Raw genomic sequence first — 26,400 nt, 5'->3', positions numbered from 1 at the left:
TATTTGACTTCTGTTTCTACAGTGCATGCCTTCTGTTTAGATATAAAATTTGATGATTTCTTTTCTTTTCTTTTTTTTTTTTTTTGGCTTTTCTAGGGCCATAGCCACAGCATATGGAGGTTCTCAGGCTAGGGGTCTAATCGGAGCTGTAGCCGCCGGCCTACACCAGAGCCACAGCAACGCCAGATCCAAGCCGTGTCTGCGACCTACACTACAGCTCACAGCAACACCTGATCCTTAACCCACTGACCAAGGCCAGGGATTGAACCCGCAACCTCATGGTTCCTAATCGGATTCGTTAACCACTGAGCCACGATGGGAACTCCGATGATGATTTCTTTCTTTTACAGCAGGGGTTGAAACTTGAACGCCTGCAAAGGTCTGGCGGGTACTGAGGAGGCGGCCTAGGTGTTTTGCTAATGTGGAGCCAGTGCATGCTCAGAGTGCACAGTGCTTATCACACCTGGCTGACAGGCATTTCAGTCTGTTGTAGGCAAACCTTTTGATTTCTAAGATAAGTCAGAAAACAAGACTTTTGTAAGAACTTTTCTCAACTGTTAAATGCCAGCAACTAATTAGAAAAAATATCCAACTCCATGCAATGACATGCGTACTTTTTTCCTGTATGTATAATGTACTTTAGTAACATGTAAAAACTGAAAAGCTCTAGGTGGGTAATTTAAATGTATCTGCAGGCTGAATTCTTTCCACAAGCTGAAGTAACTGTTAGCTGTCCCAGTCTATGAAATATAATTTGAGACTGTCTGTATCTACCTTCAAAACCTTTTAAAATATTCACCACTGTACATGGAAGCTATATGATTTAAAAAATTTCAAAAATACCTGGCTGTGGCTTGCTGTTTTATATATATAATTTTATATATGTGATACATATATATATAATAGTTTCTTACTTGTTTTTGCCCTTTGGTCAAAATTTAATGATACTTTTTGTGAAACTATAGCTTTCTATTTCTGCTATCTATGATTTATAATCTGAAAAGAGAAAAAACTGCAAAAGCAAACTTTAAATAGCACCAAATACAATTCAGCTCAGTGACACGTTCACAAGAACTAACTTCATGGAAAGCATCAGATTTGGATCCAAATGAGTATCTTCAACAGCACACAGCCAGTGATTTCTCCAATTCCAAATACAGAAAAGAGAAAGTCTGGTGGATATATTTTAACTGTCTGAATTTCAAGCATTTCCTAGCAAAAGTCTCCCTTCCTTATTTAATTTTACATTTTTATTTATTTTTTGATGATGAAAAGGCCTTTACTTATTTGTGTTATTCATCTTTGTAAGTAAAAGCATTCATTAGGTCTACTGTCAATGTGGGGTAATCAAGTCTCCATTTTTCATTAAAAAAAAAGTCCAGGATAATGCTGAGCAAGCTCCAATTAATCTAGTTACAGAAGTGCATTTACATTTGATCAGTTATAAAGGAGACTACCCATCTGAAGCATGCAGGAGGTCAAGGCCGACAGGCTCTATCTGGAGTGAGAGCTCTGCCATGTGAACACCCAGGCTTTGCCGCCTTCTGCCTCAGACCACTGGGGGTGTGTTGAGGCCCTCAGTGCTTCTCTTAGGCCCCCGAGGGTCAGTGATTCTCAAACAGAGGACAGATTGGACTCTGTTACAGAAGTACTGGGGTTATGAATCCATAAAATAATTCTAGGCATTCAAAGGACAAACATTTATGGATAACTACTATGTGCCAGGCATGGGGCTGGGCTTGTTATGTGGATTAAACAATGTCAGCATCATGGATAAAATTCCCATTTAGAAGGGCTGCTGAATTTACCATAGTTTGTGGTCACTGTCTATCTTTTTCCAGGTGGTAGTAAAGAGATTGTCCTTCTATTTGAAAGGCTGGTAAATAGCAAGTTAGCCTATTTTGCACATGGCCTGAATTTAGCATATATTTTGATTTAGTAATTCTATAGTAAATGAGCCACACTTGTCTTTATGTAAAAAATGTACAAAAATCCCTGTCTCTGTCTCTAGTTTAATAGTCTCCATGTCTTAAACTCCAGTAATATAAAAGGAAGTAAAAGTATATCCTCTAGCTCATCTTTCCCCTTCACACAATAAACATGTAATCGTGAAGTGTGTCTTTACTTATTTGTATCTTGGTTAGCAAATGGAATTTTGTCCAGCCTTAGGTATAAAACATACAAAACACACTCCCTGCTTGTTTCCTTTTATTCTGTTCTTAAAGTTAGTTTTAGAGTGTTAATGTCTAAAATGCACTGATAAAAACATTTTGTAATTTGTTCTTAAGCATGGTAAGGTCAGTTTAATACTGGATATAACAAAAAAAGTTTATATATCTCATTTTAAGTTTTCAATCTTCACTAGACTTAACTGGTCAAGCAGATGGACTCCACCATGACTGACACAAGCTCCCCCAATTTTGGAGGCAGGAAAACAGACCTCCCTTTATTTTATTTTATTTTTTTTAATTTTTTTGTCTTTTTGCCTTTTCTTGGGCTGCTCCTGCGGCATATGGAGGTTCCCCAGGCTAGGGGTCCAACTGGAGCTGTAGCCGCTGGCCTATGCCAGAGCCACAGCAGCGCAGGATCCGAGCCGCGTCTGCGACCTATACCACAGCTCATGGCAACGCCAGATCCTTAACCCACTGAGCAAGGGCAGGGATTGAACCTGCAACCTCTTGGTTCCCAGTCAGATTTGTTAACCACTGCGCCACCACGGGAACTCCGAAGACCTCCCTTTATTTTAAACACATCTCCCTGATTCTAAGTACTACATTGTTTAATCTTAACCTCCTGGCATTTGACATGCGGGCAAATTCTAAAACTGAAGAGTGATACTGTTATTTTCAATATTAACAAACAACTTACCATCTTTTAAAAGTTTCTGTAAGATTTTCACAAATATACTGTCTTTAGATACTTCAATTGGATCATCTTTACCATCTGAGCTGGACCAGCTAGGGGAAAAAAAAAAAAAAATCACTGTGAGGAAAAAATAAAATCATGGACATGATCTGAAATAAATGACTTGTTTGCTGTTATGGGTTTGCTCTAAAGAAACTTGAGTTTTGTGATACTGTTGAAAACTAAATAAAGGAGATTTAAATGTTTGATATGCCCACAGCCTCTATATTAGATATAAGATATGACACTTAGGTGGCTATTCACCCAACATAACCAGCACGGATTTGATGTCAAACGTGAGGTATGTTTCCCAAGAAAATTCTAGAAGTAAGTACAAACCTAGTAAGGACCCCAAAATGTGACCTTTCAGAGCACAGGCAATAGTTAAAATGTGTTATATTCTATTTTTCACTTTAAAAAATGGCAGCCATGGAAACAAATCTGACTAGGAACCATGAGGTTGTGGGTTTGATCCCTGGCCTCACTCAGTGGGTTAAGGATCTGGCGTTGCCCTGAGCTGTGGTGTAGTTCACAGACTCGGCTTGGATCCCATGGTGCTGTGGCTCTGTCATAGGCCAGCAGCTGCAGCTCCAATTAGACCCCTAGGCTGGGAATCTCCATATGCTGGGGGTGTGGCCCTAAAAAGCAATAATAATAATAATAATAATAATAATAATAAAATAAAAATAAAAAATGGCAACCATATCTGGTATAACCTAAGAAATTTTCTTTATCTAGTTGAGATTATCTATTAAAATACATACAGAACCACTGCTTTGTGGCAATCAATGGACATATCCCACATGATACCCTGAAGTTTTTAAACAGGAAGCCAGAACAAGGAATTCCAGTCAAATGATATAATACATTTTTTATGCTTGGGAAGGAGAGTCAAACAGGCAGAGCTAAATGATTCAGAGGGTGACCTGCAAGACCAAATGGGACAACAATTTTAACTATCTGGGAGTGATTAGAGGAAGACATACTTAGTAAAAATAGTTCCACTGCAATTCTCAACACCATAGGAAAAAGGGAAACAGCGAGTAAAGAAGCCTGTAGCACTTAAGTCACGCTCTCTCTAAGATTCTGACCCCTACACCTGATTATTTTCCATCTCGCTTTGCCACTGAATTTAACCACCACCATTCCAGTGGATAGAAATCCTCCTCTCCAGGGAGATTACAGTGAAAAAGAAGATAAAATTACTACTGTAACCACTATCATTTTCATAATATATGTTACAATATAATTATGGTACAAAACCATTTGATTTATACCATAATCTTCCCCAAAAGTCCTTTCCCCAAACCACATCTTAGATTCATGCTTTGAGAACTTACTTATCTCTCTGAAGAGCTTTGCAAAGGATTTCCAGTTTTAGGTCGTTTATATTTACATCTTCCTCCTTCACAGCAAAACAAAAAGTCCCCATTAAGTCCTGATTTAACAATATACATGCTTAGGGAGTTCTCGCTGTGGCACAGCAAAAACGAATCTGACTAGTATCCATGAGAATTCGGGTTTGATCCCTGGCCTCACTCAGTGGGTTAAGGATCCAGTGTTACCGTGAGCTGTGGTGTAGGTTGCAGATGTGGCTCAGATCCTGTGTTGCTATGGCTGTGGTGTAGGCCGGCAGCTGTATAGCTCCAATTCAACCTTAGCCTGGGAACTTCCATATGTCACAGATGCAGCCCTAAAAAGGAAAAAAAACAAAAGGCTTAAATTTGAGTTAGCACCTTATTCTGCATAAATATTATTATATTTTAATTTATAAAGTTTTTTTGAATATACCTGCAGCATGTGGAGATTCCTGGGTCAGGGATCAAACTGATGCCATAGTGGTTAAGCACAGCAGTGACAACACTGGATCCTTAACCTGCTGACCCACCAGGGAACTCTGTGCTTTAATATGTAATTTTTTAAAAATTCCGTTTAAGACATTAATACTATGTAAGGAGTAAGACTATTAATAACTTGGTGAATTTGTTTCCGATTATTCTGAGACAATCTGATTTTATCACGAAGCTTGAGAGATTCAAGATTTTACACAGAGTAACAGAAGAGCCACCACATTACTATTTTGTTTGTTTGTTTTCTTTTTATGGCCAGACCTGCGGCATATCCTGGGCTAGGGGTCGAATTGAAGCTGCAGCTACGAGTCTACGCCACAGCCACAGCCATCCAGGCTCCAAGCCACACCTGCAACCTACTCCACAGCTTGTGGCAATGCTGGATCCTTAACCCACTGAGTGAGGCCAGGGATCAAACCCACGTCCTCAGACACTATGTTGGCTTCTTAACCTGTTGAGCCACAATGGGAACTCCCATATTACATTTTTATAAGCTAACAAAATATTTTCAAACTGCAGGACCAACTACTTATCCTACAGCATTATCATTATAATCTTTTTTTTCAAAGAAGGCTGAGAAATAGCTTCTCTTAGGATGAATATTACCAATAATAAATTGATAAAGCAGCATTCAGTTTAAAGAACTAACAGTGACTCAATAAATGAGAGAGAAAATCTACATCAGGACCTTGGAAAGCAGCATTTTTCATTTGTTTGGGGAAAGGGCACCCAGAGGTATGTGAGAATGATTGGGAAGTGAGGTCTCCTGACAGCTTTTCTACAGAGATGTATGTATTCCAAGAATGATGGATAGCTAAACAAGAGAGTCTTTGAAAATGAACACTTTTCAGATGTCCTCAGTCCTAGAGAAAACCATACACAAATTGTGACAGTTGCCTGGGATCAGAGTGATTCTACTCACCTCATCAATATACTCCAGCAGGTCCAGAGCCTTCTTGAAATCATAATCATTAGCTCTTCTATTTTCCTCACAGATGTACAGCTACAGTGAGTTACAATAAGGGGAGAGGATCACTGTAAGTAATCATATAACCAAGTCTGGAGACATTTACAGAGAAGTCATTATGTCTTTCAAAGAAGTGGTAGGTATTTTTATAGTGAATAATAACAGCATCACACTTGGAAATTATACACCACCTACCTCACAACAAACTGTCTTTTAAAACAATCCACGGGAGTTCCCCTTGTGGCGCAGTGGAAACGCATCCAACTAGTATCCATAAGGATGCAGGTTCAATCCCTGGCCTTCCTCAGTGGGTTGGTGATCCAGCGTTACTGTGAGCTGTGGTGTAGGTCACAGACTCAGCCCAGATCCCATGTTACTGTGGCTGTGGCGTAGGCCAGCAGCTATCACTCTGATTTGACCCCTAGCCTGGGAACTTCCATATGCTGCAGGTGCTGCCCTAAAAAGCAAAACAAACAAAAAAACCCCAATCCTATGTTCATTCAGTAATGAATTTATATAACTTAGTATATATACTTTAAAAATGTCAGCAAATCTATATTCTTAAGTTCAAGATGGTATAGGTTTCAGTATTCTTTTGGGCCTATTCTGAGATAAATTGCTGCCAAATTGCTTCTATTTTTAAAGCTGGCTATAATGCTTCTGAAATGTTGCCCTTTGAACAGTTTTAAAAATTGAGACCTACAATAAAGTGTGTAGTTGGTCTACAGTTTACTTAAGAGAAGAAAATACACACCAATGTTACTAATGGTTATTCCTGATTGCTTAAAGCTGACTATATACTCATATATTTTCCATAATTTTATAGTCAGATAAATGCTTGCTTTATTAATATCAATTTGAATTTTTCCTATATTCTTTTTCCAATAACTATTTATAAGATGACAAACTTCATTTTTCTTTGGCCGCACCCATGGCATGTGGAAGTTCCCAGGCCAGGGACCAAATCCTTAACCCACTGAGCCACATGGGAACTCCAACAATCTTCTTTTTTTTTTTGCTTTTTTGCTTTTTAGGGCCGTACCTCTTCCACATGGAAGTTCCCATGCTAGGGAGCTGCATCTGCCAGCCTATACCACAGCCACAGCGAAATGGGATTCAAGCCATGTCTGCGAGCTATACCACAGCTCACAGCAACACCGGATCCTTAACCCACTAAATGAGCCCAGGGATCAAACTCACATCCTCATGGATATTAATCAGATTCCTAATCCACTGAGCCACAACGGGAACTCCCAAACTTCATTTTTAAAACCTGAATATAATCCTTTAATAGCAAAAACAACATTCAAGCCATTTCAGGGGGAAAAAAAAGCTATCCGCTTGGTGTCACTGTCTTACAACACTTAAACACTTTATTTCATTGTTGCTGACCATCTTTTTTCCTCCACAATATTAACAACACTGAACTTGAAATGTGGTATTAAAATTGATGGTATAGTAGAGTAAAACTGGCACTACTTTATTCTTCTTACCAGCACACAATAGTCTTAATGAACAACAGCTGCTTAGATTTTTAAGTTAAATATGCTTATCAGAAGAGGCTGTCGTGAACTCAATTATAGGAAATCTGTTACTAACAACAGCTAAAATGCTCAAGTTCTTAAATTATTTGCTTTCTTATTAATATAATCAGGCCGAGTTCAAGATGATCCTATGACATCACTCTCGCATCCGAAATGCTTTCTTGAAAGGAAGAGAAGTAGAGCTAAGGTGGTAAGTGCGCACAACAACATTATCCTATCAGGCTGTAGTCCTAATCTAGTTATGTCCTCAGGAAGCTGCTATGTTGCAGAGGAAAATGGTGAGGATGACACTTACAGGCTATGGAAATCTACTTCCTAATACCACTTTTCTTTCAGAAAAGCCTCAACTATGTTTCATGGTACATATTTGTCCCATACTACAAAAGCACAATATAAGTAATTTCTTCTGGTCACCTGGATAAGCATCCTTAGAAACAGGTGGAGATCTCTGTCTACAGGGAGGCAGAGGTTGGGCCACTGATCTCTGCGAACTGGCCTCCTGCTCCCAAGCAGCTTCTAACAATTTGTTCCAGGGAAAAGTTACCAGGAAAGTAGGAAATGGAAAGACGATGACTCTGACAAACTGCACTACATGGCCCAAGAAACAGGAGGTTGTTCTGAGACTAAGAAACAGTGCAAAGGTTTGAAAAGCACATACGTCAATGAGCTGTGATGCGGTCAGTACGGGCATTGCGCTGAGGCTTAGCTGTTTCTCGGCCAGCAGCTGTTCAGGAAGGGTCTCCTGGTGCAGCAGGAAGCGCTCCTGTTCTGCCATTTCTGGAAAGCAACGGGGAAAGCTTTCACTTTTGCTGTCATAAGACATTTCTGAATTTAGGAGTTCCTGTCATGGCATAGCTGAAACGAATCCCACTACGAACCATGAGATTGCATGTTCGATCCCTGGCCTAACTTAGTAGGTTGAGGATCCGGCATTGCGGTGAGCTGTGGTGTAGGCCGGAAGCTAGAGCTCCAATTCAACCGTTAGCCTGGGAACCTCCATATGTAGGTGTGGCCACAAAAAGTAAAAACAAAAACAACAAAAAAACAACCCACATCTGAATTTAAAAAGGAACAGCTTTAAAGGCAATTCCATCACTATTCAATGATCTTAGAATATTATTAATTCTGCTTATTCTTGACTCCTAATTCTGTTAGAAATATTCATGGTGTGATGCAAATCATATGAAGTGTCACCAACTGGAAATAGTTAGAAGGGGAGAGAGGTAAGAAAACACCTACTGATGGAAGCAACTGTAGAGCAGACGGTGATTTCATGAAGCATGAATCCCCCAAACCTGAGGTCTCTCAGCTCCTTTTAAGGCTACTCTGTAAAGTCCTTCTTGCTTTACCAGTATAATTTTCATTGCCAGTATAATTTCATTCAGTGAAGGAAATGATCTATTTAAAAGCCACCATGAGTTACTCCAGGAAAAACAAAACCCAGGTGACCACGCACCAAACCTATTACCTCATGATGGGCGTCTCTACACAGTGAGGTGACAGGGCTTCTAACCTGCATAAACTGTCTAGACTGCAGATCATTACTGGCTTTGCCCATGACCATGAGCTGGGAACAGGGGGAAAGAGCTGGGAATGCTATGAAGCTGCTTAGCACACCAGTTATAGCAAAATGCAATCACCAAAGCAACAAACATGCTCCTCCAACTAATGCCATCATTCCATATGACCCCAATCTTATAAAAGTAAACATTACACTTTTGTGCAATTTCCACATACCATCTGTGAACAGACAGGGAAGATGCACAAAAAAGTAACAGCAGTTAACTCTAAGGCAGTGGGATTACAGACAATTTATTTTTCTGTTGTGTTGTTTTCTATACAAATTTTCACAAGTAATTATTTATATAACCAATAGAAAGTTATCTTTTAAAAACCTACTCCCAGAGTTCCCGTCGTGGCGCAGTGGTTAACGAATCCGACTAGGAACCATGAGGTTGCAGGTTCGGTCCCTGCCCTTGCTCAGTGGGTTAATGATCCGGCGTTGCCGTGAGCTGTGGTGTAGGTTGCAGACGCGGCTCGGATCCCGTGTTGCTGTGGCTCTGGTGTAGGCCGGCGGCTACAGCTCTGATTTGACCCCTAGCCTGGGAACCTCCATATGCTGCGGGAGCGGCCCAAAGAAATAGTAAAAAGACAAAAAAAAAAAAGCAACAACAAAAAAAACCAAAACCTACTCCCTTCAATTAGATACAGTGCAATAATAGTCTGCAAGAAATTACTGAGACCTGGAAATAGTCTCATTGTGGTAAGGCTCAATCAATGCAGAATGATTACCAGACCCAGGGAGAACCAGAAATAATAAAGCATGTCAAATTATTTTGATTAACAGAATCTAGCTCTGGCAGCCAGGTTAAAACATGGTTCCCCTTTTGGACAACCAGCCGGGCTGCAGATTACATACACACTTCTCTAAGAATACACACCATTAGTGCTGGAAAACAAAAGACTGAAGAAAGAGTCTCCCAAACAGCAAAGGGTAATTTTAATAACAAAGTTACACGCCAGCTCTTAGGACCTGAGCACTCGGTATGTGTGAGAAATTTTTTCCAAGGAACACACATTGTCTCTGATCCTCAGAACAATGCATTTTATAGACGAGGAAACAGAGGCTTAGGAGGGTAAATGAGCTACCCAAGATCATAAAGCTAGCCAGTAAGTTGGAGAGAATATGCGAAACTAGATCTGACCAATCTCTTTGTTTTTGTAGGGCCACAACCATGGCACATGGAGGTTCCCAGGCTAGGGGTGGAATCGGAGCTGTAGCTGGCAGCCTACACCACAGCCACTGCAATGCCAGATCTGAGCCACGTCTGCAACCACCACGGCTTCTGGCAACGCTGGATCCTTAACCCACTGAGTGAGGCCAGGGATCAAGCCTGCATCCTCATGGATACTAGTCAGGTTCATTACCACTGAGCCATAACGGGAACTCCAATCTGTCCAATTTCTGTCCAGACTCCTTCCACTACACCTACTCCTTGGAGGGAAAAAGTGAAGCAGTATAATTTGAATTCAGAACTTAGAGGCTATGCCTTGCAGCCAAATATCCTTATTTATATACACTGAACCCCTGACCACACGGCTGAGATACTTTCTTCCAGCTTGTACTTTGAAGGATTTCAGAACTTTTTAAAGAATACAATGTGCAGGACTGTATACCTGTCACCTGCTGTTAACATCTGCCATCTCTACTCTATCTGCCCATTTTCCCCTAAATCAGAAAGTTGCAGACATCATGACATTTCATTTCTAAATACCTCAGCATGTATCTCCAAAAACAAGGACATCTGACCAAAATATTATCAGGCCTGAAGAACTTAACATCAAATAGTAATATCATCTAATATTATGTTCAAATTTCCCCAGCTGTCCCCAAAACACTTGTTATAGTTGTTTTGGCTATTTGGGGGACAGTGGAGGAGCCAATCAATAAACTCACACTGCACTTAGTTGTCATGGCTTTTAGGTTCCCTTAATCTAAATTAGCCTCTTGTCTTTTTTTTCATGCTGCTGAATTTTGAAGAGTCTGGCTGATGGTACATATTATAAAATGCCCCACAACCAGGGTATATCTCACTGTTCCCTTGTGATTAGATTCAAGTTGAACATTTTTGGCAGGAACACAACACAGGCTGGTATTATATACTGGCATATTATGTCACTCCAAGAAGTATGTAATGTTAGTTTATCTCACTGCTGGTGACAGTGTCCACTAGACCTGTGCAATGATGCTCTGAAAACATGAGAATATCCTCCTTCCCTAACCTCTAAACTCAGTGGTCATCCTTTGCTGATCAATTATTCACCACGACTGCAAAATGGTGACTCTCAAGTCAATCAGCCCTTCTACATTTGTTAGCTGGCACACTTTTTTTGTAAAGAAGCATTTCACGGACCCTCTCCTCTTCCGGGTATCCCTGTGGATTTTTATTTATTTATTTTTTTTGTCTTCTGTTTTTTTTAGGGCTGTGCCTGAGGCATATGGAGGTTCCCAGGCTAGGGGGTCTAATCGGAGCTATTGCTGCCGACCTACACCACAGCCACAGCAATGCCAGATCCAAGCCGCATCTTCAACCTACACCACAGCTCACCGCAACGCCGGATCCTTAACCCACTGAGCGAGGCAAGGGATCAAACCTGTAACCTCATGGTTCCTAGTTGGATTCATTTCTGCTGTGCCATGATGGGAACTCCTGGATTTTTTTTTTTTTTTTTAAACTATGAAATAGTATCTTTTGCCATCATTCTTTTTGTTGTTGAAGTTATCCCCAAACTCAGCCAGTGGAAGCTGCTGTGTTGTGTTGTCTGACATCTCAACATTAAGCCTGCTTTCTGGCCCAACAAGACTCCCCAAGATAATTTCCTCGGTAACCCCTCATTTCCTTTTGTGGAGAAGTGGGAGCTCAAACCAAGTATGGGATAGGTGGACTCATGCTACCAGATGTCACCACTTTTAGGTCTATTCAGAGGACAGAGCCAAGAATTACACTTTTCAGACAACCACGGTTATATCTGACATCTGCAATTCAGGCTCCTTCTGTATTTATATCTCCTTTCTCCTTGGTTCTCAAAAATAACAATACACTCAATCATATCAATCCACAATATACACAAAATGGTTTCACTATTATGACACCAAAAAGTTTTGAATTCTGAAACCAATAGCTTCAAAATTACTACCACCTATAGCAAACCCACTAAGTAAACGTCAAGTTTCTTTGCAGTTCTGGTTCTTAGCATCTGAGTCACTAAAGTTGTAATCCAAATATTGTTCAAATCATTTGAATTTATTCTTCAGGAATTCTTACTTAAAGCACAAATTCCTTTTCTATAGAAAGGGAATCCTGACTATGAAAATGGGTAACTGTCTAAGGACACTGACCAGAAAGCACTCCCTCAAAGGAGAAAGGGCTCCTGTTTCTAGTGGGTCCCAGTAAGCGCTAATAGGAACCCATTCTAAGAGTACACTGACAGCATGACTCATGTGTAGTCTTCTGGTTCAAATACTGTCTTTTACCTTCAATTTTTTCTTGTAGTATATCTTCTGAAAAGTCTGAAGCTAATGCAGCCAATTTACTCAAACCGAGAAGGGTTTTTTTCTTTGCAAAGTAACGAGTTTCCATATTTGCCAAACCTAGAAGTGTTGCATGAGCCTATGATAAACAAAATATGAAAACTGTAGTAAGGTTCTGGATACTAACTCACATTTTGAAATGAAGGTTAAATACAACCCAAACTTGGTTCCCCTACCCCTAACCAAGCTCTATCAATGGAAGATCAAGGCACTATCAACAAACCTAAAAACAGAACAGTACCATAATTTGAGAGTGATTACACAATAAATATCAGTCACCCACACTAATCACTGGGAAATGAGACATAAATAAAACATTTGCTCTATAACAATTATATATTCACTTTGACACCCTATCAAGGATAGACTTTAATTCATGTACAGTTTTGACTGGTAATGTGAACATTTTTATTATAAGAAAAATTCATTACAAAAGAAGGCCAATGACTGCTATTTACATGTTAAAGTTTTTGTGATTTATTTCACTGTAATAATAGTCAAGTCATAATAGGTTTAATTCTTTTTTAACTGAGGTATAGCAAGTAATGGTAATACCATCATAAATGAAAAATACTTGTATCAAATTATGTGAAAGGAGACATACTTTAAAAAAAATCTGTAAGTAGTATTTAACTAGTATTCAACTATTCAAAAACCTAGTTAAAACTAAATTAAAAATTGCCTAAACCTACTCTATATAACTGAATCCTTCTTACCTTTTCTAATTCATGGCTGTTAATTTCGTGTAACCAGCTGAGATGTTCATGAGCTTGCAGAAAACTCGCCAACTGTCCATGCTGAGAAACGGGCTGAGATAATAATTTGCCCCGCTTTCCTTTCTCAAGATACCAACGGAAGAGAAAGTCAGAAAAATTCTACAAAGAAAAGAGCCAAGAATCCAATAATATTTAGTAATACAGTTTTAAAAAATACACTTCTGATAATAAATTTCTTCCAAAGGAAATTTTTTTTTTAGGGCCACACACATGGCACATGGAAGTCCTCAGGACTAGAGTTGTAGCTGCTGGCCTACACCATAGCTCACAGCAACGCTGGATCTTTCCCACTGAGCAAGGCCAGGAATCGAACCCACATCCTCATGGATACTAGTTGGGTTCATTACTGCTGAGCCACGACATGAACTCCTCTTCCAGAGATTTTAAACTCCAGAAGAGAAATCCTGTTTTAAACACAAATTTCCTACACTGTAGGGCTAATCACCTCATTTGCCTAATGAGAACATTCAGTCAGAAAGGGGTATTGCTGAAGTCTCAAGATCACAGACTCTAGATGTGTGTTGTCCAGCATGGAAGTCTCTGGTCACATGTAGCTGTTTAATCTAAAATGTAAAATCCATTTCCTCAGTCACACCAGCCACATTTCAAGTACTCGATGGCCACCTGTGGCCAGGAGCTCCCATCTGAGATAGCATCTATGAGCAAGATCTCCATTATCACAGAGTTCTACTGGGCAGTGCCAAGGCTCTATCACTCCATAATGAAAGGTTCTCCGTAGAACTGTGTGCCAGAGAGGCCCCAAACTCCAGCCAGCTTTCCATGCAGGATGTTTGCGGGATGCTAGAGTGCTATGAGAGGCTGGGCTGGAAGGAAGACAAAAATGTCTTGCAGTCTCATCGTATTTCAGAGATAGCCCCAGTAAAGGGGAGATTCTGCAAGAAACACACCAGTCCCACAAGAACTTTGAAACCAGAAATGAAATAAATGTAACAAAGGGGGAGGCAGGATCAAGATGGCTGAGCAGTTAGGACGTGGCACTCCTTTTCTCCCACAAACACATTAAAAAAAAACCCAAACCTCAGAGTTCCAATTGTGGTGCAGAAGAAACCAATGCAAATAGTATCCATGAGGATGTGGGTTCAATCCCTGGCTTCACTCAGTGGGTTGGGGATCTGGCGTTGCCATGAACAGTGTGTAGGTTGCAGATGTGGCTTGGATCCTGCATTGCTGTGGCTGTAGTGTAGGCTGGCAGCTGTAGTTCCCATTCCACCCCTAGCCTGGGAAATTCCACATGCCACAAGTACAGCCCTGAAAAGAAAAAAACAGTCTAATCTTTTTTGTTTATAGTGGTTTCCTGAATTTTATACAATGTTACTTGTTCTTTTTTTAGGGCCTCAGGTACAGCACATAGAAGTTTCCAGGCTAAGAGTTGAATCCCAGCTGCAGCTGCTGGCCTATAGCACAGGCACAGCAACACCAAATCCGAGCCATGTCTACACTGCGCCATGATGGGAACTCCAGTGGGAACTTTCTTTTTAAAAAAGTAAGCATTAACAAAAAAATAGGGGAGTTCCTGTCATGGTTCAGTGGTTAACGAATCCAACTAGGAACCATGAGGTTGCAGGTTCGATCCCTGGCCTCGCTCAGTGGGTTAAGGATCCGGCGTTGCCGTAAGCTGTGGTGTAGGTCACAGATGTGGCTCGGATCCCAAGTTGCTGTGGCTGTGGCATAGGCCGGTGGCCACAGCTCCAATTCGATCCCTAGCACGCAGTCAAAAAAGGAAAACAAAACTCTTAGGTGTATGGAAATTTGAACTCTGTAAAAGTAGCTCCCAAGATCTTCTATTCAAATTCCAGAGCTCTACCAACACCCACATATACCTAAGGACTTTTCATTAGAACTGAAAACATAAAAACAGAAATAAAAGTCTCAGCGTATTTTTCAAAAGTCAAAGAATCTTTTAATAATATTTATATAGAGATTTTCTGCCAATTTACTAGGAAACATAATGTACAAATTAGTATTTACTTAACTGCTAAAAGACTGTACCATCTTTCAAAATCCCCAAGCAAGATATGAAAAAGTAAAAGCCTTATTGTAGGATCTGCTGCCTACATCCCCCACGGCTGTTACCTGGTCAGCAAACTGGGTCATGTAGCGCTGGAGTCTGGTCTGGTTGTCCGTCTGCTCACACATTTGTACTAAGATATCAAAGTCACAATACTTTTCTGCTAATGAAGCAGCCCAGGGATACTGGCCTAGTGTGACTGTGGCAATGAGAACAGATGGGGAAAAGTCCCGTTAGTGAAAATACAATGTGTAATAAAAAATATTCCTTGAAATTTTATCTTTATTCATGTTACATACTAAAAATAATGAATGGAAACCTTCCTAGGTACCGGCATTTAGTTTCATAATCCATATAACTCATTAAAGATGCAAATTCAGTCCTTGCTTCACTGCTGCCTACCTAAAACGCTATCCCCTTCCTTCACGTACCAGCGAGGCAAGCTACTTCTCTGAATCCCAGCTGTGACAATCATGTGCCCTTCGCTAAACAACCACACCATCTATCTGCAACCTCTAACGGCCCTTATCCACTCCACTCTGTGTTCTGGTTATTCCTGTGAGGGTTTGAGACGATAAGCTCTTTGAAGGCAGCTGCCACAGGCTGTTGATTTATTCATGTTTAAATCACCTTCAGCATTGTCTAGGATACTTGTGCCCGCTAAGTAATGACAATGAGGTTGAATAAGTGAACACAGAGAGCTATACAATGAAAGCTTTGCTTTAAGTTTTGAACTACCGTTGGATTAACGCTACTACTCTGAATAACCTGCTGCATTAATGATGTGACTCCGTCCTCTGTTCCACAGATTCAGACAGCCACAGCTCTCACTTAATATCATGTACTTACGAAGCGGAGACAGGAGATCTGATCTTTTCTGTAGGTATTCCATTTCCAGACTGTCATATCTTTCTTGGTCACTAGATTTGTCTACAGACTTAAGCTGAGCAACATAACCGTCCAGGAAGCAATCAATCAGCGCCACCAGCTGCTCTGTCACCATGTTCCGGAGGCTGCTGTCTGCCTGGGGGTAAACCACTTTCAGGATGATCCCATGCTGCCGTACTATTGCTGTTCGGATGCCAGCAGGACCGCTTGTTGCTGTGAAGTCATACAAAAGAATAGGATAGGTAAAGTTTCTATAATGGCTGGGGAAAGACCAACCACCTAAAAATTCTATCTCATCATGGGGTGCTGGAAAAAGAAATCAAGTAGGGGTTCAGGTGATACTTCTCTATGTCCTGCACAAACCCATCTTCTCCATGGAGATATCCTAGCAAAGCAAGGTAAATGTGATTCTTCCTCCTTCTAAACTCCTTTAATGCACTCCACTTACTTACTTGTGCTAAATCAACATAAAATATCATCAATACCGCCAAGGACTACTTCTATGAATATGTGTACTAAAACCCAGTAAATGCAGAAATACCAGTTAAAAAATAAATTATAGAGAGACCTATGAATTATTCCAAAGAAATAAAGTGATTTTCATAAGAACTGCTCATTTTTAAAATGGCACTTATCTTCTCACTTATAGACCTGCACTAGGGGAATAATATGCTTCCCCAAATCACTGATCATTAGAAATACATCATGAACAACTGCTAATACATCAGTATATTTGGGCTCAATGTTTGTAATCTCACCTGTCCATGGGATATACTCAGGTTCTTTTTCTAGGGGTTCTCTTCTATACAAAGAGCTTCTATTTTGCCGATAATGACTAGCAGCTTGCAGCATGTCCTGGAAAAAAAAGAAGTGTGTTATCACATGCAAAAAATTGAGGAATCCAGAGTTCCTATTGTGACTCAGTGGTTAACGAATCCAACTAGGAACCATGAGGTTGCGGGTTCGATCCATGGCCTTGCTCAGTGGGTTAAGGATCCAGCATTGCCATGAGCTGTGGTGCAGGTCGCAGATGCAGCTTGGATCCCACGTTGCTGTGGCTCTGGCATAGGCTGGTGGCTACAGCTCCAATTAGACCCCTAGCCTGGGGACCTCGGTATGCTGCAGGTGCAGCCCCAGAAAAGACAAAAAGACCAAAAAAAAAAAAAAAAAAAAAAAATTGAGGAATTTTACTCTAAGATACTCTGAAATGCCAAAGTCTATTTTTGAAATATTACCAAAAATTACTCAGCAAAGGCCTATAGGATTACTTGTTGGTTCTTTCTGCATTTAAAATTTGCTTCACTCCATAATTTAACTTTGATTTTAGAAAACTATACTAACCAAAGTAAGAAAACCATTACTATGAAGTTCAATAGCTGAAATTAGATGGAACATTTTAATCAATCATGTTAAGCAGTGAGGTTTTAAATAGTTAAAAGAGACAGATAATTACAGTAACATTAATACATGTGCCAACTTATATATAAATATATCCTTCTCCAAATAAAATGTTTATTCTACCAAATAGAATTAAGGATTATACAAACTTTTAACAAGCGCAAGGCCTACGCTCAAAATGTTTGCCAACAGATTGATAAAATGACTGCTATTTACATAACTTTTTTCAATTCACAAATGGCTAAACCACTATCAATTATTCGTGATGCAGAGTAGGAATATGAAAACCTCTCCTCTATTCACGGGCTTTCATTTGCTCAAGCTGTCACCATATGTCTGTACCTTGAGAATACTGTTCACATTGATCACCACCTCGGCCCATTCAACTGATTCCAATGATGTATCCTTTAAGACTTGCTCCTCGTGCTCCAGTAAACACTCACAGATGGTATCTACCTGGGATACCTGGGGAAGGACAGAGATGGCAACTGCTGGTAACAAAAACTACGTGACAATTACATCTACTTAGAAGCAACTCAGTGGACTTTTCTCATTAAGTCTGTCCTCTGATCACTAGTCAGAGGAACAGGTAGTGATGCAAACAAATCTGTAAAAGAAAAGTTAGGTCAAGAATCCAAATAACTAAGCCTGATAAATAAGCAAATTCAGGATTGCTAGCAAGTAGATTTCTTATTTAAATATCAAGTAAATGAAATATTTGTTTATTATAGCTATTAGTCTCAATGCCACCTTCTAATAGTACTAGGTTACAGGAGTTTCTGTTGTGGCTCAGTGGGTTACAAACTCAACTAGTATCCATGAGAACGTGGGTGTGATTCTGGGCCCTGCTCAGTGGGTTAAGGATCCATTGCTGTGTGCTGTGGTGTAGGTCACAGATGTGGCTCAGACCCCACGTTGCTGTGGCTGTGGTGTAGGCCAATAACTACAGCTCCAATTCAACCCCTAGCCTAGGAAATTCCATATGCCATGAAGGGGGCCCTGAATTAAGACTGAAAAAAAAAAGAAGATAAAAAGTGATGGAAACAGTCTTAGACATGTGGACCATTCTCTTAAGGAACCAATCAGGTTTTCAGGTTTGTTTGTTTTTCTTCTCTATCATATTCCTAAGCTACTACTCATGAATTCGTATCCAACTGATAAATCCCAAATCCTTCTCCTTTTTCAGTTAATTGGAAAGTTGTACCTATATTTAATTAACTAGTATGCTCTGCACTTTTATGCAAATGCCCAAAAAGGAAACAGGCTCTTGATCCAATTTGCTCTTAATAATTTCTTTAAAAATCTTCATCATGTAAAATTATGTAAAGACAAAAAGGGGCAAAAAAAAAAAAAAAGACAAAAAGGGGCACAAATTACAAGTTTTGTTAGATCACAAAAATTTGAGGTGAATTGCTCTTTTTCATTCAGATTTTAGGTATATTTCCTAGATTAAACAAAATTTTTTTTAAAAAGTGCTCTGCCTTACATGTCCTAGAAAAAAGGTCCAAATGGAAATAAAATTAGAGGCACCAGATAGAAAAGTTTCCCAAATGCAAAAACAACTCCAAATTCCACAGAGCCAGGGGAAGAGCTGGCACTGTTTCCAACCTCAGATAATGCCACAACAGAAGGACAGTCCTATTGAACTGTACAGGGACAGGCCTGTACATTCCAGAAGTGACCTACTAGCAAGCCCAAGAGAGCACACTCAACACCAGCTCAGAGCCAGCGTCTGCTGTCTCAGATAGAGACTACTGGGGACTCCCTGGTGGACTAGTGGTTAAGGATTCCACGTTGTCACTGCTGTGACGCAGGTTCAATCCCTGGCCTAGGAACTTCCACATGCCGCGGATGTGGCAAAAAAAAAAAGATGATCAGCCTCTGAGTCTTAGCATCAACCCCTGGAAGGGGAGACAGAAAAGTCAGCCCTGCTGTTTCACAAGGTTATAAGGCATTGCACAGGTACAAGAACTATGTCACCAGCTGGCCAGCACCTTAATCTTTCTCCCTCCCAAGTTTACGGCAAGTTCTTCTTTTCCTCTGAGCTTTCTAATGGGAAGCTAGAGGGTAGCTGGGGAGTTTAGCGAAGGGGTGCAGCCCCCAGGGCTAGCAAAGGCGGGGAGGTAAAGTCTGGGCCTGAAGGGGCACCAGGAGGCTGCAGCTACAGAAACATGGAGATGGCTGGAGAGGAGCCCTTTGTCAAACTGGACAGGAACCCAGGGGCCAGGGAGCCCGCCCCAAAGGTGCCCTTCCGGGGCAGAGAGACAAAGGAAACATCCAGACATGACAGGGAGGACCTCTAGGTCAACTTTACAAAATCAAAATCACAGGAAAAGCAAAAAACGAGTGACCATTTACCCAGAAAACATGGAGGATCTTCTGTCCTCCACCCTTTCCTGGCCGGGGGCCCATTCAGGAAATGGTGCAGCCTACAAGGCCACACTGAGGGCAGGAGGACCTGCTCTTACCTCTCTGAAAAAGACATCAGCAGGGGTCAGATTGGGTGGGATCTCACGGTCCCTCTTATTCAAAGCGATCAATATTGCCGTATTCACAAGGTCCGACAGCCTCGAGTGGTGGTTCTTGAGGACAATTGCGGCTGACAACTTCTCAGCATGCTCACACAGCAGCAGTCGAGTTGCCATCGGCAGCCCTCTCACTGGAGAGGTGCCAAGACGTCCAAATAGGCCAACCTTGAGACAAACACGTATTCTAAGCAAGCATTTACTGTAACCTACAAGAGGATGCAGTCACACCAGGTACAGAGACCTGGCCCCAGCCCTCCCCAGGAAGAACTCCAGCTGTCTCTCTTCTGGGCTATTTCTTTCTCCTTTTTTAATTGACCTACAGTTGACTTTACGATGTTGTGTTAGTTTCAGGGGTACAGCAAAGGGACTCAGTTACATAGATACATGTTTATTCAGATTTTTTTCCTTTGTATGTTATTACCAAACACTGAGTACAGTTTCTCATGCTATACAGTAGGCTCTTCTTGGCTACCTATTTTATATTCAGTAGTGAGTATATGTTAATCCCAAACTCCTAATTTATCCCTTCCCCCTCTCTTCTAGGCTGTTTCTAATACACACACTTCCTGCCAGGGCCATTTACGTCTGTAAGAAAATACAGATGTTCCTATTCCAAGATTAAGGTCACCCCAGAGATTCTGTCTACTACTGTTGTCTCTATCTATCTTATTCCTCAAATTATTGTTTACAGTTGTCAGAATCACAAAATGGCTCTTTTCTATCTATATCGATCAACTCCCCTAGATTCCAGAACTTTGGGAACTAGAAACTTAGCCATCTCCATCTTCAAGGACTGATGTCCAGAACCCTAAACCCATGGGGAGGAGCAGAGTCTTCTGTCCTCTGCTTCAGCTGCCTCTGATTTGCTTGATGTCCATTTCTGGTGTGTTACTAGTTCTAGGAGTCTTCCTAACTTTCTCATTTGATAAAGCACTGGAATAACCTGAACTAGGAAGAAGCCAAGAGACGGACATAAATAGTGAACATTCTTCCACATTTTAAGTAAAATTCATTTCATTTACAAGTGACCTGGAGTTCCTGTTGTGGCTCAGCGGGTTAAGAGTTAAGAACCTGACTAGTATCCATGAGGACACAGGTTCAATTCCTGGCCTCGCTCAGTGGGTAAAGGATCCAGTGTTGCCACAAGCTGTGGTGCAGGTTACAGATGCGGCTCCAATCAGGTGTTGCTGTGGCTGAGGCACAGGCCGGCAGCTGCAGCTCCAGTTTGACCCCTAGCCTAGGAACTTCCATATGCCATGGGTGTGGCCCTAAAAAGAAAAAAAAAAAAGTGACGTAATCTTTATATATTGAGGTTTATTTTAAATACAGAAAAATAACACAGAAAATAAAAATGAAGAGTAATCCAAATCCCCAGAGAATTCCTTCTGATATGAATAAAAACTATGCATGGTTAGAAAACTTAATAGTACAGAGAGGTAAAAGTCCCCAGCCCCAGTCTATTCTACTTGCAGCTACTTCTTCGGCTAAGTTTCCTTTGTTTTCACGGTATTTATGTGCTAGAAGAGATCTTTTTTAAAACACAAAGGGGTCATAGTGTATATTCCATTCTGGTCCTTGTTTTGACAGCATCTTCTTTTTTTCACTACATATTCAGATATTCCTCTGACTTAGATTTCTAATGGCCATTGAATATTTCATTGAATCCAACTATCTTAACTTATTCAACCTGTTCACCTGGTTATTTAAAAATAAGAGTTATAAGGTCTCCCTGACCTGCATTCCCTTGTTTCCTCACAAACGCTAAAGTGGAGGCACCCTGACTGCTAGCTTTATGTGTCCCCACATCACAGCACTGCCTGCTGGTGAAGCTATCACTACACGTGACTATCCTGCCGGCCACACATGAAGAGGATCCCTCACCCCTGCTTCTGCTTCCTCACACCGTGTGCAGGCCCAGGCCCCTGACCCCAGGACACTGGAGGCATGCTGTGCAGAGGCACTGATGTCACTCTGCACCCTGTGGAATGAAGTCACAGCTCTGTTGGTGCTGAGTCTGGCATGAGGAGGAGGGCCTTAGATGTAGAATTACTTCCTTAGACACAAGTATCTACTTGGGCATTTTTCCCGATTAGTGTAAATTCTTCAATCAAGTAAGCTCTAATATTAAAGGAAATATAAAGGCATAGGCGGAGTAGGATTTTTAGATCAAGCTGGACATGGTCTTGCAATGGACACTGCTACCAACAGCTTTGTGACTCCAGAAGGGTCTGAAGCTCAGGGAAGCTGTGCCAAGAGATGCTGCAACTGTGCCAGCTCCATGGCTCTCTCCCCTCTGGTAAATTAGCGTCCCCTCAGGGTGGCACTTCAGGGCCACGGACTCCACCCATGCCAGCACATACCCCCTCTACAATGTGCTTCTGCCACTCTTCCCACAGAGAGGCAGAATCAATTTCTCAGCCCCTTTCATCTGGTCTGGCCTGTGACTTGCTTTGATCAATGTCACTTTGGAGGAAATGACAACATGTGTGACATCTGAGGTGAGACCTTAAGAAGCCTACAACTTCTAAGTTCATCCCCTTCGACTGCTGTCCTGAGACTACAGGAAACCCATCCAGCCTGGAGGAGGATGAGACCAAGTGGAGAAGAACTAAGAGGCCCCAGTGGACGGACAGCACCAACCGCCAGTCAGACACGACATGCCCCCGCCAGCCCAGCCCTTCCTAAATGCAGTTCAAGGAGTGGGCTCAGATGACATTATCTAAGAACTGGCCCACTAACCCACAGAACTGTTTTAACCCACACATCCTGGGGTGGTTTGTAACATACTAATCGCTGATACAATTGACTAAACAGTTACATCAGGATAAAACGTTGTATCTTTTCCCCATTAAGCTGTAGCCCACTTAAAACACTAAAAAAAGAAAGACTCAATGAACAAATGAAGTTCTCTTGCCAAGACAGTAAGAGTAGACAGGAGCCAAAACATGCATTAAAACTGAAGCAGAATGCAGGATAAGAAACATTTCTGGGATCATCTAGAACTACACTGTCCAATAAGGTGGCCACAGATCCACCAAAGTGTTGACAGATTTGTTAATTAAATTTAAAAGAAATTAATTTCCTCAGCTGTCCCAGCTTGTTCCAAGAGCCCGGCAGCCAGTGGGCAGCACAGACACAGGACATTCTTGTCACCGTGGAAAGCTCTGTGAGGTGACCTGACATGAATCTCTTCAACATGGAGGCACTACTGATTGTGGGAAAAATATGTAAACATGGGATTAAATTAGTTCATTTGGACCATGCCTGGGAGCCACAACTAATCAACAAGGCAAGGACAAGCCATTCTGTGTAATAATTCTGTCTAGCAGCAAAAACATTTCCTAATTTTAGGCGCAATATAAATGGGGATTCCCCTACCCCTTAAAAAAACAAATACCTTAAATGAGTATTTGATGGCAAAGGCAACTCAATATTAAACATCCACATATAAAAACCTGTCGCCGCCTTCAGAATCTTCACTGTCTTTCTAATAATACAAAATCTATACACAAAAACCTAAGTTTTACATAAAAGCACACAGGAAATTCAAATGCAGCACAGGGTATCATAGACTGTAATGAGAAAAGCTAAAATAAAATGTCTACTGAAATATCCCATTTTCCTTCTTTTTATCTTCTTTTCAATGGAGCTTTGATTCTTATAGTAATGGGCCTCCACACAGCCCTGGAATACTTACTTAAGTCAGCAGAGAAAATGGACATTAGTCAATGAAACACCCTGGAATAAGCAAGAAAGGGGTCATGCTGTCCTGGAGAGAAGTGAAAAAGGCACAACAAGGCCAGTGTCAAGGACATCCCTGCTCACCTGGTGAATGAAGTCCATAAGGAAAGAATGGGCCTTCATCTTGTCTTCGAGCTGGTGGAGAATAATCAGTGATGTATTGCTGAACCCAGGTGCTTCTGTTGAAACACAATAACAAGACTTACACATATAACATTCCGGCTGTGGGAGTTCCCATTGTGGTGCAGCAGAAACAAATCCAACTAGTATCCATGAGGATATAGATTCAATCCCTGGCTTTGCTTAGTGGGTCGGGGATCTGGCATTGCCCTGAGCTGTGGTGTGGGTCACTAACATGGCTTGGATTCCAAGTTGCCGTGTCTGTGGCACAGGGCCATCAGCTGTCCTCCAACTCGACCCCTAGCCTGGGAACTTCCATATGCCACTGGTGCAGCCCTAAAAAGCAAAAAAAAAAAAAAAAAAAAAAAAAAAAAAAAAAAACCACACACAAAAACAAAAACTGGCTTTACAAGAATTACTGCTATTAAAGCTATAAGTTAAGAAAAATCTATACGAAAGGAAAAGTATAAACTTTTCAATGCAATTTTTTTTTTTTTTTTGTCTTTTTGCCTTTTCTAGGGCTGCTCCTGCGACATATGGAGGTTCCCAGGCTAGGGGTCAAATCGGAGTTATAGCCACTGGCCTACGCCAGAGCCACAGCAACACGGGATCCGAGCCGCGTCTGCGACCTACACCACAGCTCATGGTAACGCCTGATCCTTAACCCACTGAGCAAGGCCAGGGATCGAACCTGAAACCTCATGGTTCCTAGTCAGATTCGTTAACCACTGAGCCACGATGGGAACTCCTCAATGCAATTATTAATTACATTACCCAAGAGTTTAAAAGTTTAGAGGAAAATTCTGGGAGTTTGACACAATTCATACTGTGTTTACTCAAAACACAAAAGTTATTATTAGTTTAATCATTTAAAGATTAAAAGAATCAAAGAAGGTGATCACTGTTTTCTTCCTAAACCTCCAGTGAGGCTTACTTGCGTGGTAGAAAGTTAGAAAGAGAGGATGCTCAAGAGAGTACCATGGTCCTTGGAACCCCCAAGTGCCCCTGATGCTGTGCGGAGGCTGAGAAAGACAGTCACCCAGGGCAGACGGGAGGACATGTGCCCACTGCCACATGCTGAGACTTGATCACTGCCGCTCTTAGAGAAATGCGTAATTTCTATTAGCCAAATTCAGCAGTTATGCTAACATTATCATTTAATTTGGGGCTAATAAATGCCAAGTGCCTACCTATGCCAGCAATTTCCTTTTGGAAATAAAATCCTTAGAAAGCTAATAAGGCTAATTAATCTGCTTCAGACAGAATACACAATGTCCCTTAGTTTCTTTTTTTTATTTATTTTTTTGTCTTTTTAGGCCTGCACCTGTGACATATGAAGGCTCCCAGGCTAGGGGTCTAATCAGAGCTACAGCTGCCGGCTTACACCACAGCCACAGCAACGCAGGATCCGAGCCACATCTGTGATCTACGCCACAGCTCATGGCAACACCGGGTCCTTAACCCACTGAGCAAGGCCAGGGATTGAACCCGCAACCTAATGGTTTCTAGTCGGATTTGTTTCTGCTGCTCAGTTGCTATTCTGTTCTGAGCCCTTTTCAAATCTACTATGAGGAAAGTTACAACCTTTTAAAAAAATACTGAAAATTCATACTAAATTGTTTCAGAAAATAAGAAGTATACATCGAGAAATGCTTTAACAAAAGAACCAGAATATTCTTCTCAAAACAACTCACTCCATAACATTCACACTAGGATGTTCTTACCCTCGGGAACAGACTCTGCCCAGCGTGGGTCAGAAGCTGGGTAATCGTCCACCAGGTCCACACTGATCTGGGTAACAGCTCTGTCTAGTTCATGGTCAGAGTCCAAATCAGAGTGAGAGGAAAACAGCTCATCAACTATCATTTGAGCATGACCTAAATCTTTTCTGAAATAAAATTGGAAAACAAAAGTATTAAAAGTGAAAGTACTAAACATGAGAAAGTTAATTGTGAAATTAAAAATCCCATATGTTATCCCAAAGTTATTACTTTTATTGTAACATTTACTTAAAAGGGAGACAACCAGGGAGTTCCTGCTGTGGCTCAGTAGGTTATGAACCCAATTGGTACCCATTAGGATGTGGGTTCGATCCCTGGTCTCACTCAGTGGGTTAAGGATCCAGTATTGCCATGAGCTGTGGTGTAGGTCACAGATGTGGCTAGGTCCTGTGTTGCTGGCTCTGGTGTAGGGCAGCAGCTGCAGCTCTGACTGGACCCTTAGCCTGGGAACTTTCATATGCCACAGGTGGGGCTCTAAAAAGCAAAATAAATAAGTAAATAAATAAATAAAATGAAAAATTAAAAAAAAGGAAGAGAACCATTATACATTAATTAACTCAACAGATATATGTTGAACACTTACAATATGGAGGCACTGGAGACAGAACAATAAGCAAAACATTAGGAAACAGTCCCAAGACATCACCAAGTATACAGTGGCACAAGAGCCAGACACTTAAACAAGTGGCTACATTCGCACCAGGAGAGGGAATAGCAGAGGCCACAGGGCACACAGATGGGAGACCAAAAGCACCAGAGGGGCAGGGGACACGTCCTGGAGG

At 41.2% G+C, this 26,400-nt stretch overlaps 1 protein-coding gene across 2 annotated transcripts in view; it reads right to left on the bottom strand.

Moving 5' to 3' along the window:
• NUP133 (nucleoporin 133) overlaps window positions 1-26,400 on the bottom strand; it is a 51,573-nt gene that overhangs the window by 1,899 nt on the left and 23,274 nt on the right. For both annotated transcript variants that reach the window (XM_001928164.8, XM_084996928.1), the window contains 13 exons: window positions 25,562-25,725; window positions 23,802-23,896; window positions 19,917-20,141; window positions 17,791-17,913; window positions 16,809-16,905; window positions 16,012-16,263; window positions 15,228-15,361; window positions 13,074-13,232; window positions 12,301-12,436; window positions 7,924-8,042; window positions 5,677-5,757; window positions 4,245-4,309; window positions 2,869-2,957 (listed from right to left, as the gene is read on the bottom strand). In XM_001928164.8, the coding sequence (XP_001928199.2) occupies window positions 2,869-2,957; window positions 4,245-4,309; window positions 5,677-5,757; window positions 7,924-8,042; window positions 12,301-12,436; window positions 13,074-13,232; window positions 15,228-15,361; window positions 16,012-16,263; window positions 16,809-16,905; window positions 17,791-17,913; window positions 19,917-20,141; window positions 23,802-23,896; window positions 25,562-25,725 (1,739 nt within the window). The remainder of the gene's footprint in view (window positions 1-2,868; window positions 2,958-4,244; window positions 4,310-5,676; window positions 5,758-7,923; window positions 8,043-12,300; window positions 12,437-13,073; window positions 13,233-15,227; window positions 15,362-16,011; window positions 16,264-16,808; window positions 16,906-17,790; window positions 17,914-19,916; window positions 20,142-23,801; window positions 23,897-25,561; window positions 25,726-26,400) is intronic.

This window comes from Sus scrofa, chromosome 14 (genome assembly GCF_054392235.1).
Source record: "Sus scrofa isolate SSC_HxYL_T2T_F1_AM1 chromosome 14, Sscrofa_HxYL_maternal_Yorkshire_Landrace_v2.0, whole genome shotgun sequence".
Lineage (NCBI taxonomy): Eukaryota > Metazoa > Chordata > Mammalia > Artiodactyla > Suidae > Sus > Sus scrofa.
This window is presented reverse-complemented; position numbering and strand designations above follow the sequence as displayed.